The following is an 18,747-nucleotide window of genomic DNA, read 5'->3' on the forward strand; positions in this document are numbered from 1 at the left end:
CAGAATCATGGAATTGTTTAAGTTGGAATGAACCCTTAAAGGTAACCTAGTCCAACTCCCCTGCAATGAACAGGGACACCTACAGATTGCTCAGAGCCTGGTCCAGCCTGACCTTTCATGTCTCGAGGGATGGGGTATTCACCAACTTTCTGGGAAACATTTTGTTTACTATCCAGTCTAAATCTCCCCTCTTTTACTTTGAAACCATTTCCCTTTGTTCTGTCACAATAGACTGTGATAAAGCATCTTTCCCCTTCCTTCTCCAGGCTGAACAGCGCCAGCTCTCAGCCTGTCCTCACAGGAGAGATGCTAGAGCCTGTGATACTGATTCTTTCTCGCACCTACTACTCTGTTATTATTAATCTTGACCAACTATGCTGCTAAGCACCTAAGAAGCACAAGAGAGGTAATGTAAAAGATAATAATAATTGATCAAAAGTACTAACATTTATTTTTGGCTTAGAAAATTGTCTAATAAATTATTCTCTTTAGTGTTTCCCTATTATCGCAATACAGTACTTTGAAAGTGATATATTGGCACAAGGCATTGTGTTCTACCACAGTGCAATTAGGAGGTCCATTTAAACAGCTTTATCATATGCATACATAGACTGATTAATTTTCTAATCAAATGTTCCAGGAAATCATTAACCATGACATTAAACAGTGTCATGCTAATTACACTTTCCACAAAGAATTCCAATATAAATTTACAAAAGATCTACAGAAATGTGCCAAAGAACAAACAGTTTAATGTATTCAAATAATTCTAGCCCCACAGCTCCCCAGCATTGGGTCCCAGCCTTCCAAAGGTCCAGTTTGGGGCTAAACGCTACCGTGCTTTCCTGGAACTCCACATCACTGCAGGCATTACAAGCTGCAAGTGTGATGGGTTGCATCTATTTGGGCGATGCTGAGGGACTGATAACTTTATCCTATGTCACTGCATTGTAATGGAAGGCATTCAAATTATTTTGAAACAGTGAACATAATCACAGAATCACAGAATTATAGGGGATGGAAGGTACCTCAGGAGGTCATATAGTTTGGGGGAGACATTTTATTTTTGCTATATTCAAGGCATAACTACATTTCAAAAACAATACCAGTGTCTTTCTTACTGAAGAAAAAAGAAACTTGTGCTATTTTGGCAAAAACTCTAGATATGAATGCTGAGTGTTATCTGTTTTTCTTAATGATACCCAACACTGAGCATCTCCGTTATAAAGAAAGGCTGAGAGACCTGGGTCTGTTCAGCCTGGAAAAGAGAAAGGGGATCTCGTAACTGTTTATAAATATCTAAAGGGTACAACTGTTTATGGCTGTTTACGAGGGTGGATAGTGAGAGCACAAGGGGGAATGGTCTTAAACTGAGACAGGGGAGGTTTAGGTTAGATGTTAGGAAGAAGTTTTTCACACAGAGGGTGGTGACGCACTGGAACAGGTTGCCCAAGGAGGTTGTGGATACCCCATCCCTGGAGGCATTCAAGGCCAGGCTGGATGTGGCTGTGGACGCCTGGTCTGGTGGTTGGTGACCCTGCACATAGCAGGGGGACTGAAACTAGATCATTGTGCTCCTTTTTGACCCAGGCAATTCTATGATATGATTCTATGAAAGGGTGGGACTCAAGCCGATGGGGGGAGACTCTTTTCAGTGGCATGCAGCAATGGAATAAGTACTATAAGAGTGACAGAGCACTGGACATAGACACACATATCTGCACACACAGTCCCTGTGAGGGAACCGCCCTGCCAGGGCACACTGCCACAAGCTTCTCATTACGTGGCAGTATAAAACTTCCTGGGGCCAAAATTAAACAAAATAACAACAAATGATGGGGAAAAAAAAAAAAAAAAAAAAAAAAAAAGGAATACTGAGCCACAGCTCCAAACGAAGCCACAAAATCCGCCCCCAGGGGCACGGCTCCCACAGCTGACACAGGGGATGCACCCCTCCCCCCAGGATGCCCAGGACTGCAGCTCCCGCCGTGCGGAGGCGCGGTCTCACCGCGCGGAAGAAGGCCGCAGTGCACTCTGGGACACGTAGTGCGAGGAACGAACGGCGAGAGGTGCCGGCTCTCGGGGAGAACAGCTGATTCAGCGGCGATTGGCAGAAGGCCATCCAACCAGAAAGCGACGGTTTCCTTCTGCCGCCGTGGATTGGCTGTCGTGGAGGGGTGGGGGGCGGGACCGGCAGTGGCGGGACGATTCGGACGGCGGTGCATTCCTAGGCGCTGAGCGTTGGGGTGCGGCCGTTTGGAGCGCGTTTTGTGCTGCCCCCGGTCTGTGTGTGCGCGGCGGTGTTTCCGCGGTGCAGTCCGGACGGCGGCCATCGCTACCTGGATTAAAGACTGCTGGCTGTAAATCCTCTGCCAGGCTTTAGCCCTGAGCCCCCTCCTTCTCCCCCGCGGCGCCCTGCCGGCCCAGCTCAGCTAAGCCTCTTTAATCGCAGCCCCCGGCTGTCTCCGTTTCGCCTCTTCAGGGCACGGCCATGGAGTCGCGGCGGCCGCGGCCGCGTTCGCCACCGGGTCGCGGCGGGAGGGAGAACAAGGGGATCCGCAGGAAGGGCCCGCCGGCGGCCGGCGGACCTGAGGAGGCAGACGGCAGGAAGCCGAAATTCGTAAGTATGGCTCCGTCCTACGGCCCTGCCCGTGGCATAGGCGGAGGCCTGCCTGAGTGTGGCCCTCTCTGAGGGTTCCAGGGCTCGCCCGCCCCAGCTTGCTTCTGTCCTGCTGTCCTCAGAGGGCCCGGCTCCCTGTTGCCTCGCGTGCTTTCAGGTCTCTGCTCTTTATGAAGAAGTTTTCTGAATCACCGTGTGACAGCTGTAGGGGTGTTAACAGAACGGCTCTTCAGCCGTAAATGATGCCACTTCCACTAGAGCTTGATGTTTGGGCTTTCTTTTGGTCACATAAACCGTTTAGTGAAAAATGGACTCTGAATTTCATAGAACATCCTGAGTTGGAAGGGAATATTGAGTCCAAGTGCTGGCTCCATATGGGGTGACCCAGAAATCAGACCATATGTCTGAGAGAGTTGTCCAAATGCTTCTTGAACTCCCAACAAGTTCAGTTCTTTGACTGCTTCCCTGAGGAGCCTATTTCATGCCTGACCACCCTCTGGTGAAGAACCTTTTCCAGTTATCCCATCTGATCCTGTCATGATGGACTTCTGTGACACTGTCGCTGTAGCTAGAGAGCAAATATCAGCTCTGCCCCTCTGCTCCTCTAGGCCTCATAGGCCGCAATGAAGTCTCTCAGTCTCCTCTTCTCTGAGCTGAACAAACTAAGAGACTTCAGCTGCTCATCATGTGTCTTCCCTTCTAGATCCTTCACAATCTTTGAAGCCCTTCTTTGGACGCTTTCTAATAGAATAGTGTAGTAATAGTGTAACATAGTAATTTCACGGTTGCAGCTCTCCCTAGCCCTGCTTTATAAGGTTTGGCTAGCATACTCATCAGTTGGGAAACTGAAAAGAGCAAATAGGTGCCCACAGAATTATATGTATGTAAGATGTGCCCTAGCTAAAAAGTACCTAAGAATAGCCATTTTTTTTCCTTTGGACACACTGAGTTATTCAAATATCAAAGCTGAACAAATACACATTCTACAAGTACCCACCACATGCAGAGCAGATGTGTACCATGCTCTTTAGAATGTATGTGTATGAAACTGTGTGCTGGTCACAGTTAAATATGGGGCTGTGTCAGAAAACATTCTTTAGCCTAGGGTCTCTGAGTGAAAACCTATATGGTCTGCTCAATTGGAGTAGTGTTGGTATATGACTTGGTGACTGGTTTATTCCTGCGGGAAGCAAGAGGCAGACTTGTGTATAATTAAGGCTGACAACAGCATTGAGTTCAAAATCTTTTATTTCTTGGCTATACTTTAACTGTTAAGGTCTCAGGCAAATTGCATGTTGCTGTCATTTCCACTGTTTAAACACATCTGGGGAGGGAAATCAGGGTGTTGCCATCAGTTTCAGTATTCCCCTCAATAGAAATACAAACATTTTTTAGGGAGTGTAACTGTCAGATATAACAAGGCCCATGAGAATTTGTTACTGAAATGAACTCAGATGGGATTTGTAGAGAAAAGAGGCCTTCTTTTTGCTGCAGATGAGCTTGTTTGTTGTGTCTGTCTGTGAAGTCTAGGTGTGTGCAGGTGTGGGCATTAGCTCACTGTCTTCTTAGGACTATAGTATTGATTTTATTTGGACCCAAACACACAAAGCCAAGGAGGCTGGATATGGGTGTTTTACTTAGCTTTGTAGAGTGTGTGATCATCGTGACAGTATGGCTTTTTTTTTTTTTTTTCCCAGTTTCTGAAATTCTTTAAGCAAGAGTGACTGAGAATATTCTTAATTCATGAGAATGGTTTGTCACTTTCAGAAGTGTTTGACCTGAGACAACAGTCTTGTATTTCATCTGTATAAGTACTCTTAAAGCAAAGATGTTGCCTTGGGATGGTGATATGTGACAGTTCTTTCTAATGTGGCCTGTCTTCTAGGTATGCCATTAGCTCACTAGGAGACCTTAAGAAGAGTTGATGTTCCTTAAGCAGAGTATTAGTTTTTGTCTCTATCTTCGTGTAAACTGCTGAAAAATATGGTTTACAAATCTCATCTGTGGGAATTAACAGTTTCTATGGGGTAGCAAGCTGTTTCATGCCCCAAAATCTAAAGAGTTTCTATAAAGATCTTCTATAACCATTGGGCTGTTTCCTCTAATCCCTGGTTTGTCTCAGGTAATAATTTTCTGTTGAAGAAAGATGCAAATCAGTACAAGTTGTGAATATCTGTTATTTTAATGATTGTAGGCCTTAACCAACGTCTCTGATTTGTAGTGGTTTCCTTGAAGGGTACTGGGAGAAATGCATTTCTTTTTGTCATATCATCAATTTCTGCTCTAAGATTGTAATGCGGAATATTTATCTGTTATTAAAACTAAAATTGGTATATTCTCCTTCCTCCTCTCTACCTCCTGTCTTCTTAAGAGACTTTTCTTAGAGAGAGGAGTGAATGGTGTGCAAGATGTTGTATGTGTATTGATTTGTTCATATCTAATTTCTCCTGTAATACATCTTCTTTCATTCGTTAGATTAGTTTTGTGTCAGAGTATGTTGAACTTCTCCTTACTCCTTTGAATTATCTGTAATCTAGTCATAAATACAGGCTGTACCCTGTCTATGTTTGGGATACTTGTCGTGCCATACTTCTTCATGTAACCTGAATTATGTTTCTTATCTAATATGCATTTATCAAATGTGGTTAAAATTGACTATTAGATTCAACAAACTCAAGTCATCCAGATTGGATTAGTCTAATTTTCTGTAGGACAAAAGGCTTCAAGATAAATTCCAAGTTGGACTGTTCCAATCAATGCAACATATTGATCTGTCACTTGAGAGTTACCAAATCAACAGTAGTTAGGCCAATCTGGAAAAGAATTTGATTCCTTGACAGACCTTCAGGTGAAATTGGATTGCTGGTTAACAAAATTGACATTGTTAGCATGCACTTTTTTTTTTTCCTTTTTTCTCCAACAGATCTCCTTATTTAGCAGGAGAACAATCTCTTGATTTTTACCACTTCATTTAGATGAGGGAGAAAAAGGCTTTGGGCTAAATAGTTGTTAATTCCAATTAAATGTCTTCCTGAAGTACTGCCATCCTGAATAAACTATCTTCGCCGAAGAATGAATTTGAGTTGTAGTTCCTAGCTCTCTCTATTCTTTCACAGAATTATTTAAAAAAAAATCAAACAAAATAACATTTTTATGGCATGATGATTAGTTCTGAAGCACTTAACAGTTTGGCTTTGTTCAATAGGTCTGAGGGTTTGGAACAGTGGAATTCTTGGAAGGATAATGTGTTCTGTGATACTGTTGTAGCTTAGCTTTGTTGAAAGCCCTTACGTTCATCTTTGAGGGGGTTAGAGTTTGGTAGAAGGCAGAAATGGAATAAAGGATGGCAGAGGTTCAGCCTGGCTATATATTGTCTGAGCAGGAATCTTCTGAAACCTCAGAATGTCAACTGGATGTGTAGCTGGTTTAGGAGTGTTTGGTCAATGATACACTGAAATTAATACAATCTTCAGTGACTTTCAGGTTATATTTTTTTAAGTTCTCTATGAAATTTATATGAGTCAGGAAGACTTTCTTGTTTGCAGCAATCTGTTTAGCATAGGCAAATTAACACTTGCATTTAATAGTGTTTATAAATCAAAGAAAGATGTAGTTAAAAGCAAAAGCATTTCTGTTTGAATGGCATAGAGGAGAAAGGTAAGACCAATCTGTGTCAATATCTTTAATTATGAAGTGACTGAATTATTGCTGCAGTTATACTGCAGTGTAAGACCTTGAATCTAAATTAGTCTTTTAAAGAAATGATTGCTGAACAGATGTTACCTAAAACTCTTTATTGCTGCTCTGTAAAATTGTAAATTCCTCATGCTGTTATTTTTGTTGGCATGAATTAACACTGTGGGTTATGATACTAAATTTTAGTGCTGCGTTCTGGCACTTTGTTATATAATCTTACCTGTAAGCACCAATTTTAAGTTTAACTCATCAATGTCTAAACAATATTGCTGTGTAGAAACTGTCATGTTAAGATAATTTTGCCCTTAATTGCTTTTCAAACTGCTTTCCAAGCAACAGAGAGAGTATATGCATATTAAAAAAAAAAGAAAAAAAAGAAAAAAAAAGAAGCCATTAAATAAATGCTGAAGTAGTGTATTGGAAATTAAAAATAGGAGATGCTGTCGGGCTATACTGAAATTTTTAAAGTGCATTTACAGATTGAGATAGCAAAATTACTTAGGGAATATTGTGTCAAAGGGGATCTTAGAATAATAATATCCACTGTAACAATCGTAACAATCCAATTTACACTGCTGTAACTGAGTCTACAGGTTTCTTTGCAATCCTTTCTTCAGTCTTCTAGTTGTGATTCTACTGGATAATTGTCTTTGGGGAAAAAACAGCTTGTGTTGAATCTTTCCGGTGATAGAATCAATGGCAGTATTGGAGTTCTTTCTCACTTTCTAATTTAAGAAGGTTTGGGTAGATCTGTGTGATTATATGTACATCATCAGTCTTGGTAATTTCAGCTTCCAGCCTTAAATCAGCCAGTTCTCTTAAAACTCACGGTATCTTATTTAAATTCTCCTTTATTTATTTTTTCTTACATAGTCTATAAGCTGTTCTTTATGTATCAAGCTGTGCATATGCAGTGTTTGTTTTTTTTTTTTTAAATTTCTGTGATCATTATTTTTTCCTCTTTTTCCCTCTTTCTGTAAGGAAGCAAATATAAAGATTGAAAAAGGATTTGAATACTCAGATGTGGGAGGTGTTTTTCCTTTTTTTTCCTTTTTCTTTTATAGATATAAATTATTTAAGAACTTTAGTGTGATGGCATGCATGTGTGTTTAGCTGCCTGAGATTCTGCTACTTTTTGAATGGCTTGAACTCCTCTCATATTGGCAGCAGTGTATGTTTGGGTGCTTATTTGTCTTCTAATTCCATTTATGATGAACAAGTTGGGCTTCTGCCTGTCTAGCATGTTAACGTTGTCCATCCCTGCCAGGTATAATCTGAATTCAAGTAAAAATGTACTGTTTTTTAAACAAGTTGTTTTCATTCATGAAGGTGAGTGATGTTACTCTGTGCTTATATAACGATGAAAAGAGCACCACAAGAAAAGGTAGAAGCTGCCTTTGGTAGAGAACATTTGAATGTTACAGAGTATATCTTACACTGCTTTAGGATGTTCTTCATCCTTTGCAGCCTACACTGAGCTGTAGTGTTGGTGTTTCTCATTTCTTTGCTTCACTTCACTGCGTCAACCCAGAGTTGCCTGGAGTAATTATAAAAAGCAGTGACTCAATTTGTTAAACCTTGTCTTGCAAATTCACTTTCAGTGTGTGCTACAAAACTGTTTGTATAAAGAGTCTTCTGCATACTAATAAGATTCTTTACTGTGAGTATGCAGGAAGCTGAGTAGTATTGGCTTACTTTCCCTAGCACTATGGTCCAAAAGTTGCATCACATATGGCGACTCTATATTTGACATTTGTATAAGACATGGTGATTCTTCTGTTCTGAAGGTAAACTTCTGCCTAGCTGTGCACGTGTTGTGAATGTTGTCTGTTGTGCTCTGTTGTACCCTTCAGTTTCTTTCTAAGGTTTTCATTGTCTTTGATGTTCTAGAGGTCAGGCCTTCTGACAGCTTATCAAGTACACTGTACTATACACTGAACGTATGTATGTATCCTTTGTCTAATTAAACCAGTTATTTGTCAGTATGCCTGAGGGACTTCAGTAAGGAGTAATTCCATGTCAAATTGCCTTCTTCAAAAATATTAAATGTATATTCTTTTTAATTCTGAGTTAGCTTTGGGTGAAGTGCTGCCAACTCAATTTCTAAGTAAAATCACCTCCTTTTCCCTGTCCCAGACTAAAAAATAAGCTATATTAGGTGTTTATGTAGCTGAAGACTAAGTAATGGTGATACTTCTGCTTTTCCAGCTGAAGGTGCTACTGATCTCAGTAAATCTTGACTTTCTAAGCATGCTAAATCCACATAAATCTGGACTTTCCAAATATTGTAGCTCTTTAATCTCTTGATGTTTTTGTTTTTCTTTGACTGCAAAATAGGATGCTGACATAAAACAAGATTACCAATATTATATGTATCTATTTAATCCATTAATAACCTCGAGAAGTGTTTGTATGTAGTTCCTGTGTTCTCAGAAGAAATTATTTTACTCTATTCTAGAGTAGTTCATGGAAGGCATAGAGTAGCATATCAGTATTTTCATCCTCTGCAAGGTAATGTTCTGTAGGCTTATATAATGCTCTTAACAGTAACTGTAGCTACTACTTGAACACTACTTAACCCAGTTTTGTTTACTTGCAGGCCTGTACTTAAGACAACCTGCTCACCTGAGCAGACTATGTCTTAGTTCTGTCAACTTACATATCCAGGACTGAAAATAAAAATTTATGCTTGTAATAAAACACTCCACACTCTACTTAAGCATGATCTATTTATTTTTTACCTGTTATTATAACTTTGTTTGTCCTGGCAAGAATGAACATACACTCCTGTTCTTAAATCATGTCATTGCTCTTAAGTTGATCTCTTTTAATGGCATAAAGTTAACATCCAGTCTTATAAGATTTTGGTGAGTCAGTGCTATTTTCCACATCTGTGTATAATTGGGTGCTATCAAAGACAACAGAAATTGGCAACTGACTACCTTTCCAGAGGACGATGATTTGGTGAGGGAGAGGAAAAGAGTTGTCATGTTCTAATTGGTATCTTGGGGAGGTTTTTTTGCTGTAAAATTCACAGAACACATTTTGAAATGTCTTACTGCAAGTCATACAGTGCTTTGATATTAGAATACTGAAGGAACTGAACACTGCTAGGTTGTAGTTTCTATTGGATTTCTCCTGCTTTCTAACAAAATTGATAGATTAGTGCTATTTAAGTAGAGTTGCTTTCTTGTAGCCCTCTTTTGAAATAAGACCACACAGCATTGTTTGCATAAATTCTTACACAGAAAATTTTCAATTTTCTGCATTGTAGTAGTAGTCAATAAGCTGAAAGCTTAGAAAATTCATAGTTGTGTACTGAGTTTCTTATACTATTATGGTGTCCTTTACTGTGCAGTGTCCTTAACTGACTGCACAGCCAGTCTTCTTTTCACTAATTAGCCAACTGAATTGAGTTATGAGATGTTCTAATGTATAGCATAGGGAACTTTCAGCCTTTCTAACAGTAAATTCCGTTGCTAAATTTCACAGTGTAATTCTGTAAATCATAGAATGGCTTAGATTAGAAAGGACCTGAAAGATTATTGAGTTCCAAACTCCCTGCTGTGGGCTGGGTTGCCCAGGGCCCCATCCAACCTAGCATTGAATGCATCCAGGATTTCTCTGGACAGCCTTTTTCAGCACCTCCCCACTCTCTGAAAAATTTCCTTCAAACATCTAATCTACATCTCCCTTCTTTTACTTTGAAGCCATTCCCCCTTGTCCTATCACTGTCTACCCATGTAAAAAGTCAGTCTTCCTCCTGCTTATAAATTACTGGAAGGCTGTGATGAGATCTCTCCAGAGCTTTTTCTTCTCCATACTGAAGAAGCCCAGCTCCTTCAGCTTTTCTTCATAGGAGTGGAGCTCCAGCATTCTTATATTCATGAGTGAAATCTGGCTTGAACTATCCCACTCACTTTGTCTTTTTCAGAGGACAAAACCTGAAGCTCAAAAATGTTCCCTTGATTCCAAAGATGTTGATGAATGTCTTCTACTGAGCAGTGCAGAACATTGACCTTTAAAGGTTGCTTCCAACTCCAGGAGTTCTATGATCAAAAATTTGCTTCTCAGTGGAACTGGACCTGCTACTGTATTCTCTGCCAGTGTGTAGAATTCCACCACAAAACATGTAATGCAAAATAGACTTTCATTCTAAGCAGATTCCTCAGCGAGGCTTAATTGAGTGTATGAAACATGCATAAATGCTTGTGGTCTTTGCTACGCAGTTCCATTGTAAGACCACATGATAGTGTTTTTTCCTGTGGGTTTGACTGCTGAAAGACAGAGACATCAACAATTTTCTAAATGTTAAGTCAGGAGCTTTTCAAATGGAAGAATTTAATATTCAGGTTGTCTTTGTAGCTATTTTGGAAAATGAGGAGACGTAAAACACTGCATAGTAAGTGACAGAGGTCTGATCTGTTTCTGCAGTGGGAAATCTAGGGTACATATCTTCAATCTGCTGACTACACTGAAGTGTTTTCTCATTTATTATTCTTAATGTTTTGTTATCACAGAATCACAGAATGTCAGAGATTGGAAGGGACCTCAAAAAATCATCTAGTCCAATCCCCCTAATGGAGCAGGAGCACCTAGATCAGGTTGCACAGGAACACATTCAGACAGATTTTGAATGTCTCCAGAGGAAGACCACACAAGCTCTCTGGGCAGCCTGTTCCAGAGTTCTGTTACCCTTACTGTGAAAAAGTTTTGTCTCATATTTATGTGGAACCTCCTATGTTCCAGCTCGCACCCATTGCCCCTTGTCCTATGATTGTGAATTCTCATCTGTTGTAACAGAGTAGGATTGTCCATACTCACATAGCTCCAGTTTTTTTTTAATTATTGATGTTAGAACTTATGTCACTGAGTAGTAATTGTTTCATCACACTTCATTTACTTTTTAACTTCATAGCTGTTCATCACATATTTCTTTCTCAGTTTCTTGATAATACTGAGAATAGAGCTATCGCAGGATAATACTTGTCATAACACAAAATGTTCTTCTGTACTGAGGGAAGAGAAAGCAAAGATGTTATAGGCAATTGTCACAGAATCACAGAATTGAGTTGGGATGACCCCATAAGGGTCATCTTGCCCAACTCCCCTGCAGTGAACAGGGGAATCTACTCAGTCAGGTTGCTGAGACCTGAATGTCTCCAAGAATGGGGCATCCAGCACCTTTCTGGTCAACCTGTTCCAATTTTGGTGATGACCAAATGTAAGAGTTTTAAATCTAATTAATCTAGATATAGCCAGTGACAGTTGCTGTAGCTCCTGCCAAACTTTGTATGCTTGACAGTGAGGAACCTAGCAACAGGGAAAGAATCAGTCTCACCAAATATGTGACTTCATGTTCTTCCTGTTTCTTTGCCAAGCTTTGTCATATAAAACAGTGCATTGGATCTCTGCAGCACAGATATATCAGTCATCTGTATTCTTCAGTACTCCTCTTTGGTTTTGTGCAGAAACTGCTCCTAGCACTTGCTGTATATGCCAATATGCAGTGGAGTGCAGAAGAGTTCAGGAGCTTTTATTTTATACAACGAGTGATCATGAGCATTTGAATGTTACTACTAAGAAGAAATAGAGTGAGTTTCTGCTCGTAGTTTAATGTTCTCCTTCCCACACAGGCATTGCTTGAGAGCAGTCAATGGTCTTAACTGACTGTGTACTGCAGCTTGGCAGTCAGAGCTTTAGGCTATTGGGGAACTGTTTTCCTGTTGAATTTAAAATCTCTTGGCTGAGTCTTCTGGTAGTGTCCCCAGAGCCATTTTCAGATGGATTATGGATTTTCAGATTCATTATGGACAGGTCTTCTGCTGTAGTATATTTAGTTATAATCATAATAAAATGCAACTTGTTTCAAGCTATGCTTGTCTATATTCTTCTGCATGGAATTATACTTTCTAAGGATCAGATTACAGATTTTTTTGGGGGAGGATCTGCACTGTATTCCTTTGAAAACTTGCTGTGCAATGTAAACCAACAAAATGCAGCTTGCAAAGGAATTATTGTAATTCAGTACTGATGACATGGCATCTTTTGAATAACGGTGATTATAGCTGATGTTGCCTTTTTGTTATTGTTTTGTTTTTTGACTACATAATTGTGACATGTCTGGTTTCCTGTTTAATTTACAGCATTTAAATATCAAGACATTGACAGATGATGTGGTAAGACAACTTAAAATGTTTTGATTTGGCTTTGCTAAGCTAATAACCTCATTGCTAACACAGTATGAATGACCTTTTTGCTACAGAAACCATCTTACCTTGGAAACTAATGTAGTTAATTGGTAAAGTCTTACTAAACTGTTGGTTATCTGTAACATACTCTGCTCAAGTAGCAAAAAATCTTTGCATGGCTTTGAAATTGTGTTCATGGCTAGATCATGCCTGAGTGAGTTTGACAAGTAATTGTGCCTGCTGATGTATGATATAATTAAGATATCTGTGATTGCATATTTAATAATAAAGTTCCTTGGTTTGTATGGCTAGCTTAAAATCCAGTGTTTAATAAACTAACAATTGCTTGTAAAATCATTAATGCTTCCTTCAACCAATGTCAGGTATTATCAGTTGTTATGTTTCTAAAAACTTCATGTATCTTCAACAGCAGAAGATATTATCACAATGCAGATCTCTTTTTCTTTGCAATTAAAATACACTTGTTTTGTTGTCCCTACTATTGTTTTGTTGGTTAGAGTAGTTTTTCTAAATGTAAATAATTCTGGGAAGTCTTGGAATTTATATAAGAAATAATGTTCGCTATGCACTTAAAGATCATTTATTATGACTTCAGTATTTATTTTTTGCTATGTTGTATTTCTGCTGAAATACTTCTGTGCGTAAATGAGAGCTTAAATGTAGAGTTTTTTGCTGGAGGACAAACATAGAAAGTTTTATTCTGGACAGCATGCAATGCACTTGAACAGACAAACAGTGCAAGTTAGCAGTATTCGGAGATCCTTAACTCAGGCTGCTTTTAGTATTTGAATTGTTCTGTGTTATTCCTGAGATTCTGCTGATGAGTTGTCTGGTTATACTGACATATCACCAAACCATGATAATTTTTAGAATGCGTGTTCCTTCTAGTTTCTTTGTTTAGAGATTATGAAAGCAAGAATCTTCTGTAAAAGAGCAGCAGGTAGCTAGCTATCTGACAAAGTATCTACTTGCAAGATCACTGTGGAAACAAAAATGTTTTATAATTGGAGGGCTGCATATTCCAGTAAATTATTTGTAATGCTCAATTTTTTTTTTTAAAGAATTATGCATATTAAAAGGCTTTTATTAAAAATAGAACTGCTTGTATACGTAGGGAAAAAAGTGTATATCAAAATTCTGCTGTATAGATGAGAAAAGGTTTATAATTTATAGTATGCAGAGAAACAAGATTCAGAGTGAAATATGTTCTACACATCCAGGTCCTGACTGTGTACAGGAATAAATTCTGTGATTTCTAATATTCTGCCATTAGTTAAATGCTTTGGTTTCCAAAAAAAAAGGTAGAATCATCTCTGGGAAATGAATGGATCAAGAAAAAGAAGTCATCCAATGAAAGGGATTATTTCGTGCATCTTGGTTTATTTAAGCCTTACTCTTACTAAGCTCTACTGTTACCAGTGGAACTTCTCATTTAGCAAGATGTTAATCTTGGAGAGCTATTTGACTGAAAGAATGCACTTCTTTTTTTTAATCTTCTGAGAGCTTCAAGGAGGAAAAAGTGAAGATGTCTTTGATTCAGTGTTGTTAGAAATAAATTCTCTAATGTCATTTTGCTGGTAAAGAAAATTAGTGTCTTGCTTTCACTTTCAAATACATGGAAATAAATTGACACAACCCTTTGTTTCCTCTTTGTTCCTCCTCCAGTATTAATTATTTCAAATGAAGGCACAGGAATTGTCTAATTTTCTGTTCTTCCTTCTCATGTTGCTATTGTTAGGCTAGTTTTTCACCATGAGTTTGTGTTAGGGTGTTACGGCAAAATTCTATGACTGAACTGCTGGATTCTGGATTAAAATGACTGGCAGAATGTTTGGAACACTGAACTATTCTATTGTAGATTTTCCTCTTGTGAAACTGTGTTTTCTGGGGGTGTAGTAAGTGGGGGCAGTCAAAAATATGAGATCTTGAAAATTGGCAAGTACTTGTCCTGTAAGACAGAATGTAAATGGTACCAAGAGAAACAGAAGCTTTGCACAGTGCTTGGCTGTTACCCCATCAAACAAGAAACAAAGATTTTATAGCTGCATGTTTCATGTCAGGTCTTTTCTAATAGATTGTATTTACTGATATCTGTCCTTGATGGTCCATACATGCATTTCTCCATGAGAATTGGCGAGGAAGACCGTTCAGTACTTCTCATTATGCAGGTTAAACTAAAACAGAACAATTTTTAATCAAGTTTCTTCATAGTGTGCTGCTATAACTAGTGAACAAACAATACATTTCAGGTAGCTGGGCTTTTTCCACCTAAATCTACCTCATTCTCCCACTTGTTACTTTCTAATCTAGTACAGGTGCTTTTTTTTTTTTTTTTTTTCCACTCTCTCTGCCTCCCAAGGTTTTAAGGTTCAATCACTGCAGTAAATAGCTTAAAGAGAGGATATAAAGAAGTACAGGTTATGCTCCAACTATGTGTATTTATTACAAAATTTATGTTGTACACAGGTAGTGATGAGATATTGGATTACATCCAATTTAAGTGTGTTTAGCATCACTTTTTAGATAAAATCTTTCTGATGAGATAGATGGAAGGTATGTGTTAACTTGAATTCTGGAGACCTATAAGGCATTGCACTTAAGCTCTTGCTCCAGATACGTGCATTAGGAGGTACTCTTTGTAAGCAAAGTCAAAAAGTAATTCATAGTCTTACTTTTTGAATCTAGTATTTGTATATGTCGTTAGTCAAGTTGCATTGATACTAACATTCAGAGTTCAGTATGCTAATTTTTTTTCTAAAAATGCTTCTTATTTTCTACTCCTTTTCTCTGGAGCAATGCTCATTCTTCCACTACCTGTTTGGATTTAACAACTTCAGCCTGGGAAGGGAGTCTAACAGACTGAGGGGTTTCCCACATCCTTCGTTGAGCTCACCGTGAAGGTGGGGGTTTCTTTCTGCTTGAGGAGTTTTGTGGTGTGGTTTTGTTTATTTTTATTTTTTTCCCCTTCCTTCTTCCGTATCATCCAGCGTCAGTTTGGAGTAACTTTTGGTCTTGAATTGAGGAAACAGTATCGAAGTCAAGATTATTCACTTATTTTTACAGAAATGCCTGTAGGTGCTGTTTCCATAGATCTGTGGCAATTTTACCTGAGGGAACAGTCACGCTATATCAACTGTGAACTCTAGAAGAAATGCACAACCAATATTTTTGTGGAACAATTCCAGCTTCTTTAAACAGTAAATCTTTTAAGTGCTCTGTGTTTTGAGAGACTGTGGGTGTTTCTAGTATTCCTATGTTCATGGAAATTGGAACTGCATTGCCAAACTCACTGTAAACGTTTTAAAGGCATATCATTAAATTTATGTTGAGAAACTCTGTATCTGCTTGTATTATGAGTTTACAGTTCAGTTTTATTTTTTCCTTTTTTGTGCATTCATTTCTTTGAGCTTATCTAAGATAGGTAGTAGGAAGCCAAGTCTCAGCTGATGTAGTGTTCTGTCCTTGATGTAGGTATCTTCTGCTATTAAATCACTTCTGTAGTTCCCCACTTTATCCCTCTTTGACTGTAAATAAGACCAGCCATGCCAGTTGATTCCACTTGATTTGTTGGTTCCCAGAACATTCGCAAAGCAGAGGTATTTGTAGCAATCCGCAGAAAACAGCTGCTTTATCCTCTATGGATTATTTTAGGAGCTAAATTCTGCAAATGTTAATAATCTTCAACCTAAATTTTTCATTTAACTGGAAAATTAATACAAGCACAATAGATTTGAGAGTTGCAATAATTTAATTACACTCAAATGTGCTTGAGAATTTGTTGTAGCATTTTCGTTTACTTCAAATTCAACAATATACAGCAATTAAAACTCTACTTTTAAATATGTCATATATGTCCATTAGAATTATACTAAATTTATTGGTTTACTGATTTACAATGTATCCTACATATGTCAGTTTTTTGTAAAACTTCACTTTAAGAGCAGAACTCTCTTAGCAAGTTTCCTCAACAGAAATGTGAACGTAAATACAGGTATGTGTTTTTAATTCTTAATATGAAGATGTTAATTAAAAGTGGGAGAAGAAGATGAGGGAAGCAAGATGGCTGATGGAGTAATATCTGTAATTCTTTTAGCATGGGTTTTGAAATTCTGAAGAGCCAGCAATTAATCTGCTGATAACTAATCCATTGATTCCTGCATTATCATGCATGTAAGTTCAATAGACACTGTTGTCTTACAGAAGATGGTATAAGAAGTTTTCACTAAGATCAAAGTGAGAACACAAATAGATTCCTTGAATCTCTGTAACTTTGATCTTCAGGTCCACGGAATGTGCATAAAACCAGGTTCATTTTTCATAGGTTCTCTTAATGTTTTAAAGAGAACGTATGAAATTGGAAGCCAATAAAAGTTTGGATACCATTCATCCTGTGATGGCTACTTCATTTTCGTTTTTGCAGCTATTATTCACTGATTCAAATTGTGATACCTACTTAGCAGTCAGTCTGAAATAAAGTCTTGAGGGGGTAGGTGGCGCTTATCTGGAATTATCATTTGATGTTTTTCCTTAATGTTTAGTATCATGGTTTCTTAGGGGCTTTGAGAATGTTTAGAATGCTCTTAATATATTTCCAACAGTGAAGGACATTATTATATTATGTTTGATAGCAAGTGTTGGGCTTTAAGCTCTATTAATATTTTAAGTAGCAAAAATACTGCTTCTGACCTTACTGTCAAATTGACTATAAATGTGTAAATCATATTGGGCAGAGAAAATTTTTGCTCTGTTAGGGATGGAAAATGTTGGGGACAATAAATCCAATAACCTATGTCATGTCTCCATGCCTAATCAGTTGTTAGACTGAGTGTATATTCCCAGTAGGCACACATACAAACACAAGTATACAATATACACATCTATAAGTGTACCTGGCCACGCTGATCAAAACTGATGTTCTCAGCACTCATACAGTGATGTAACTTGAGGCCATTAGCTCTTATCCTGTCACTAGTTACCTGAGAAAAGAGGCCGACCCCCACCTCACCACAGTGTCCTTTCAGATAGCTGTAAGGAGCAATAATGTCTCCCCTGAGCCTTCTCTTCTCCACACTAAACAATCCCAGTTCTCTTAGCTGCTCCCCATAAGACTTGTGCTCCAGACCCTTCGCAGCTTCATTGTCCTTCTCTGGATACGCTTCAGAGCCTCAATGTCTTTCTTATAGTGAAAGGCTCAAAACTGAGCGCAATACTTGAGGTATGGCCTTACTAGAGCTGAGTACAGAGGGACTATAGCCTCCTGGTTCTGCTGGCAGCACTATTTCTAAGACAAGCCAAGATGCCATTGGCCTTCTTGGCTACGTGGGCACACTGCTGACTCATGTTCAGCCAGCTTTTGATTGATGCCCCCAGATCCTGCTGATACGTGCTGTCAATTGCTCTCTTTTGAGCAGTTTCTTTAATGTGACAGTGTTTAAAAACATTCATTAGAATGGAAATCCCTAACAGATTGGAGTATTGCTCTGATTATGTCACCTTTAAAATAAATGATCACATTCACTTCTAGTATTAAAGAAGTTAAACTCTCATATTTTTTTTCTGTATGCACAGTTTCTTGCCTTTAAGTTACGTGAGAACTTCACTCATTTGCATATCTTTTGCTGCCAATAAATGATTGAGATAGCTTCTAGTGTGTAGATGCTGTTAGTACTGTATGCTATATTCAGTAACATATTCTCATCGTCTGTTAGAGTTTGTTAGTGTTTGACTGCCATACTACTGAAGTTGTAGTTTCACAGAGCTTAGCTATGGAACAAAGTTGTGGAAGAAGTGCTACTGTAAGGCAGTTTTAAAATGTATTGTAGTGTAAGGAATTATACAGATTTTCTGTGAAGACTCGCTGACAATATTCAGGATGATAAATGTAAAAGGCTCCTTAGAAGTGTTCTCTTGATAACTCGCATCTACGTGTTGACTGTGATTTACTTTTCGCTGTATTTCAGTTCTGACATTTAGGATTTTGTTTCAGTCGCCTTGACATTTTTTCTTGTGGATAATTCAAACTGGCAGAATAAAGTGCATGGCTAATTATGGAACTTCCACTCTTTAGTGGTAGGAAGCATAAGGGCATAAAAACTGACGTACACACAGACAACCCATTGCTTTAAATTCAAGTTTATAAGTAAAGACTCATACTTTTTCTGCTGTGCTAATTCCTTTCTTTATCTTTTTTCTTTTCATCTTCTTCTATTTCACCTTAAA

General features: G+C 38.4%; 1 protein-coding gene across 3 annotated transcripts in view; it reads left to right on the forward strand.

Annotated features, from left to right (window-relative positions):
• The first annotated feature begins 2,173 nt into the window (after positions 1–2,173).
• DIAPH3 (diaphanous related formin 3) overlaps positions 2,174–18,747 on the forward strand; it is a 233,416-nt gene continuing 216,842 nt past the window's right edge. The window contains exons 1-3 of one of the 3 annotated variants that reach the window (XM_090131181.1): positions 2,174–2,360; positions 2,483–2,620; positions 12,463–12,495. In XM_090131181.1, the coding sequence (XP_089987307.1) occupies positions 2,492–2,620; positions 12,463–12,495 (162 nt within the window). In that variant the 5' untranslated portion in view covers positions 2,174–2,360; positions 2,483–2,491. The remainder of the gene's footprint in view (positions 2,361–2,482; positions 2,621–12,462; positions 12,496–18,747) is intronic. The other 2 variants (XM_090131188.1, XM_090131192.1) reach the window with 2 other exon arrangements.

This window comes from Phasianus colchicus, chromosome 1 (assembly GCF_987193195.1).
Source record: "Phasianus colchicus chromosome 1, bPhaCol1.hap1.1, whole genome shotgun sequence".
Classification (NCBI taxonomy): Eukaryota; Metazoa; Chordata; class Aves; order Galliformes; family Phasianidae; genus Phasianus; species Phasianus colchicus.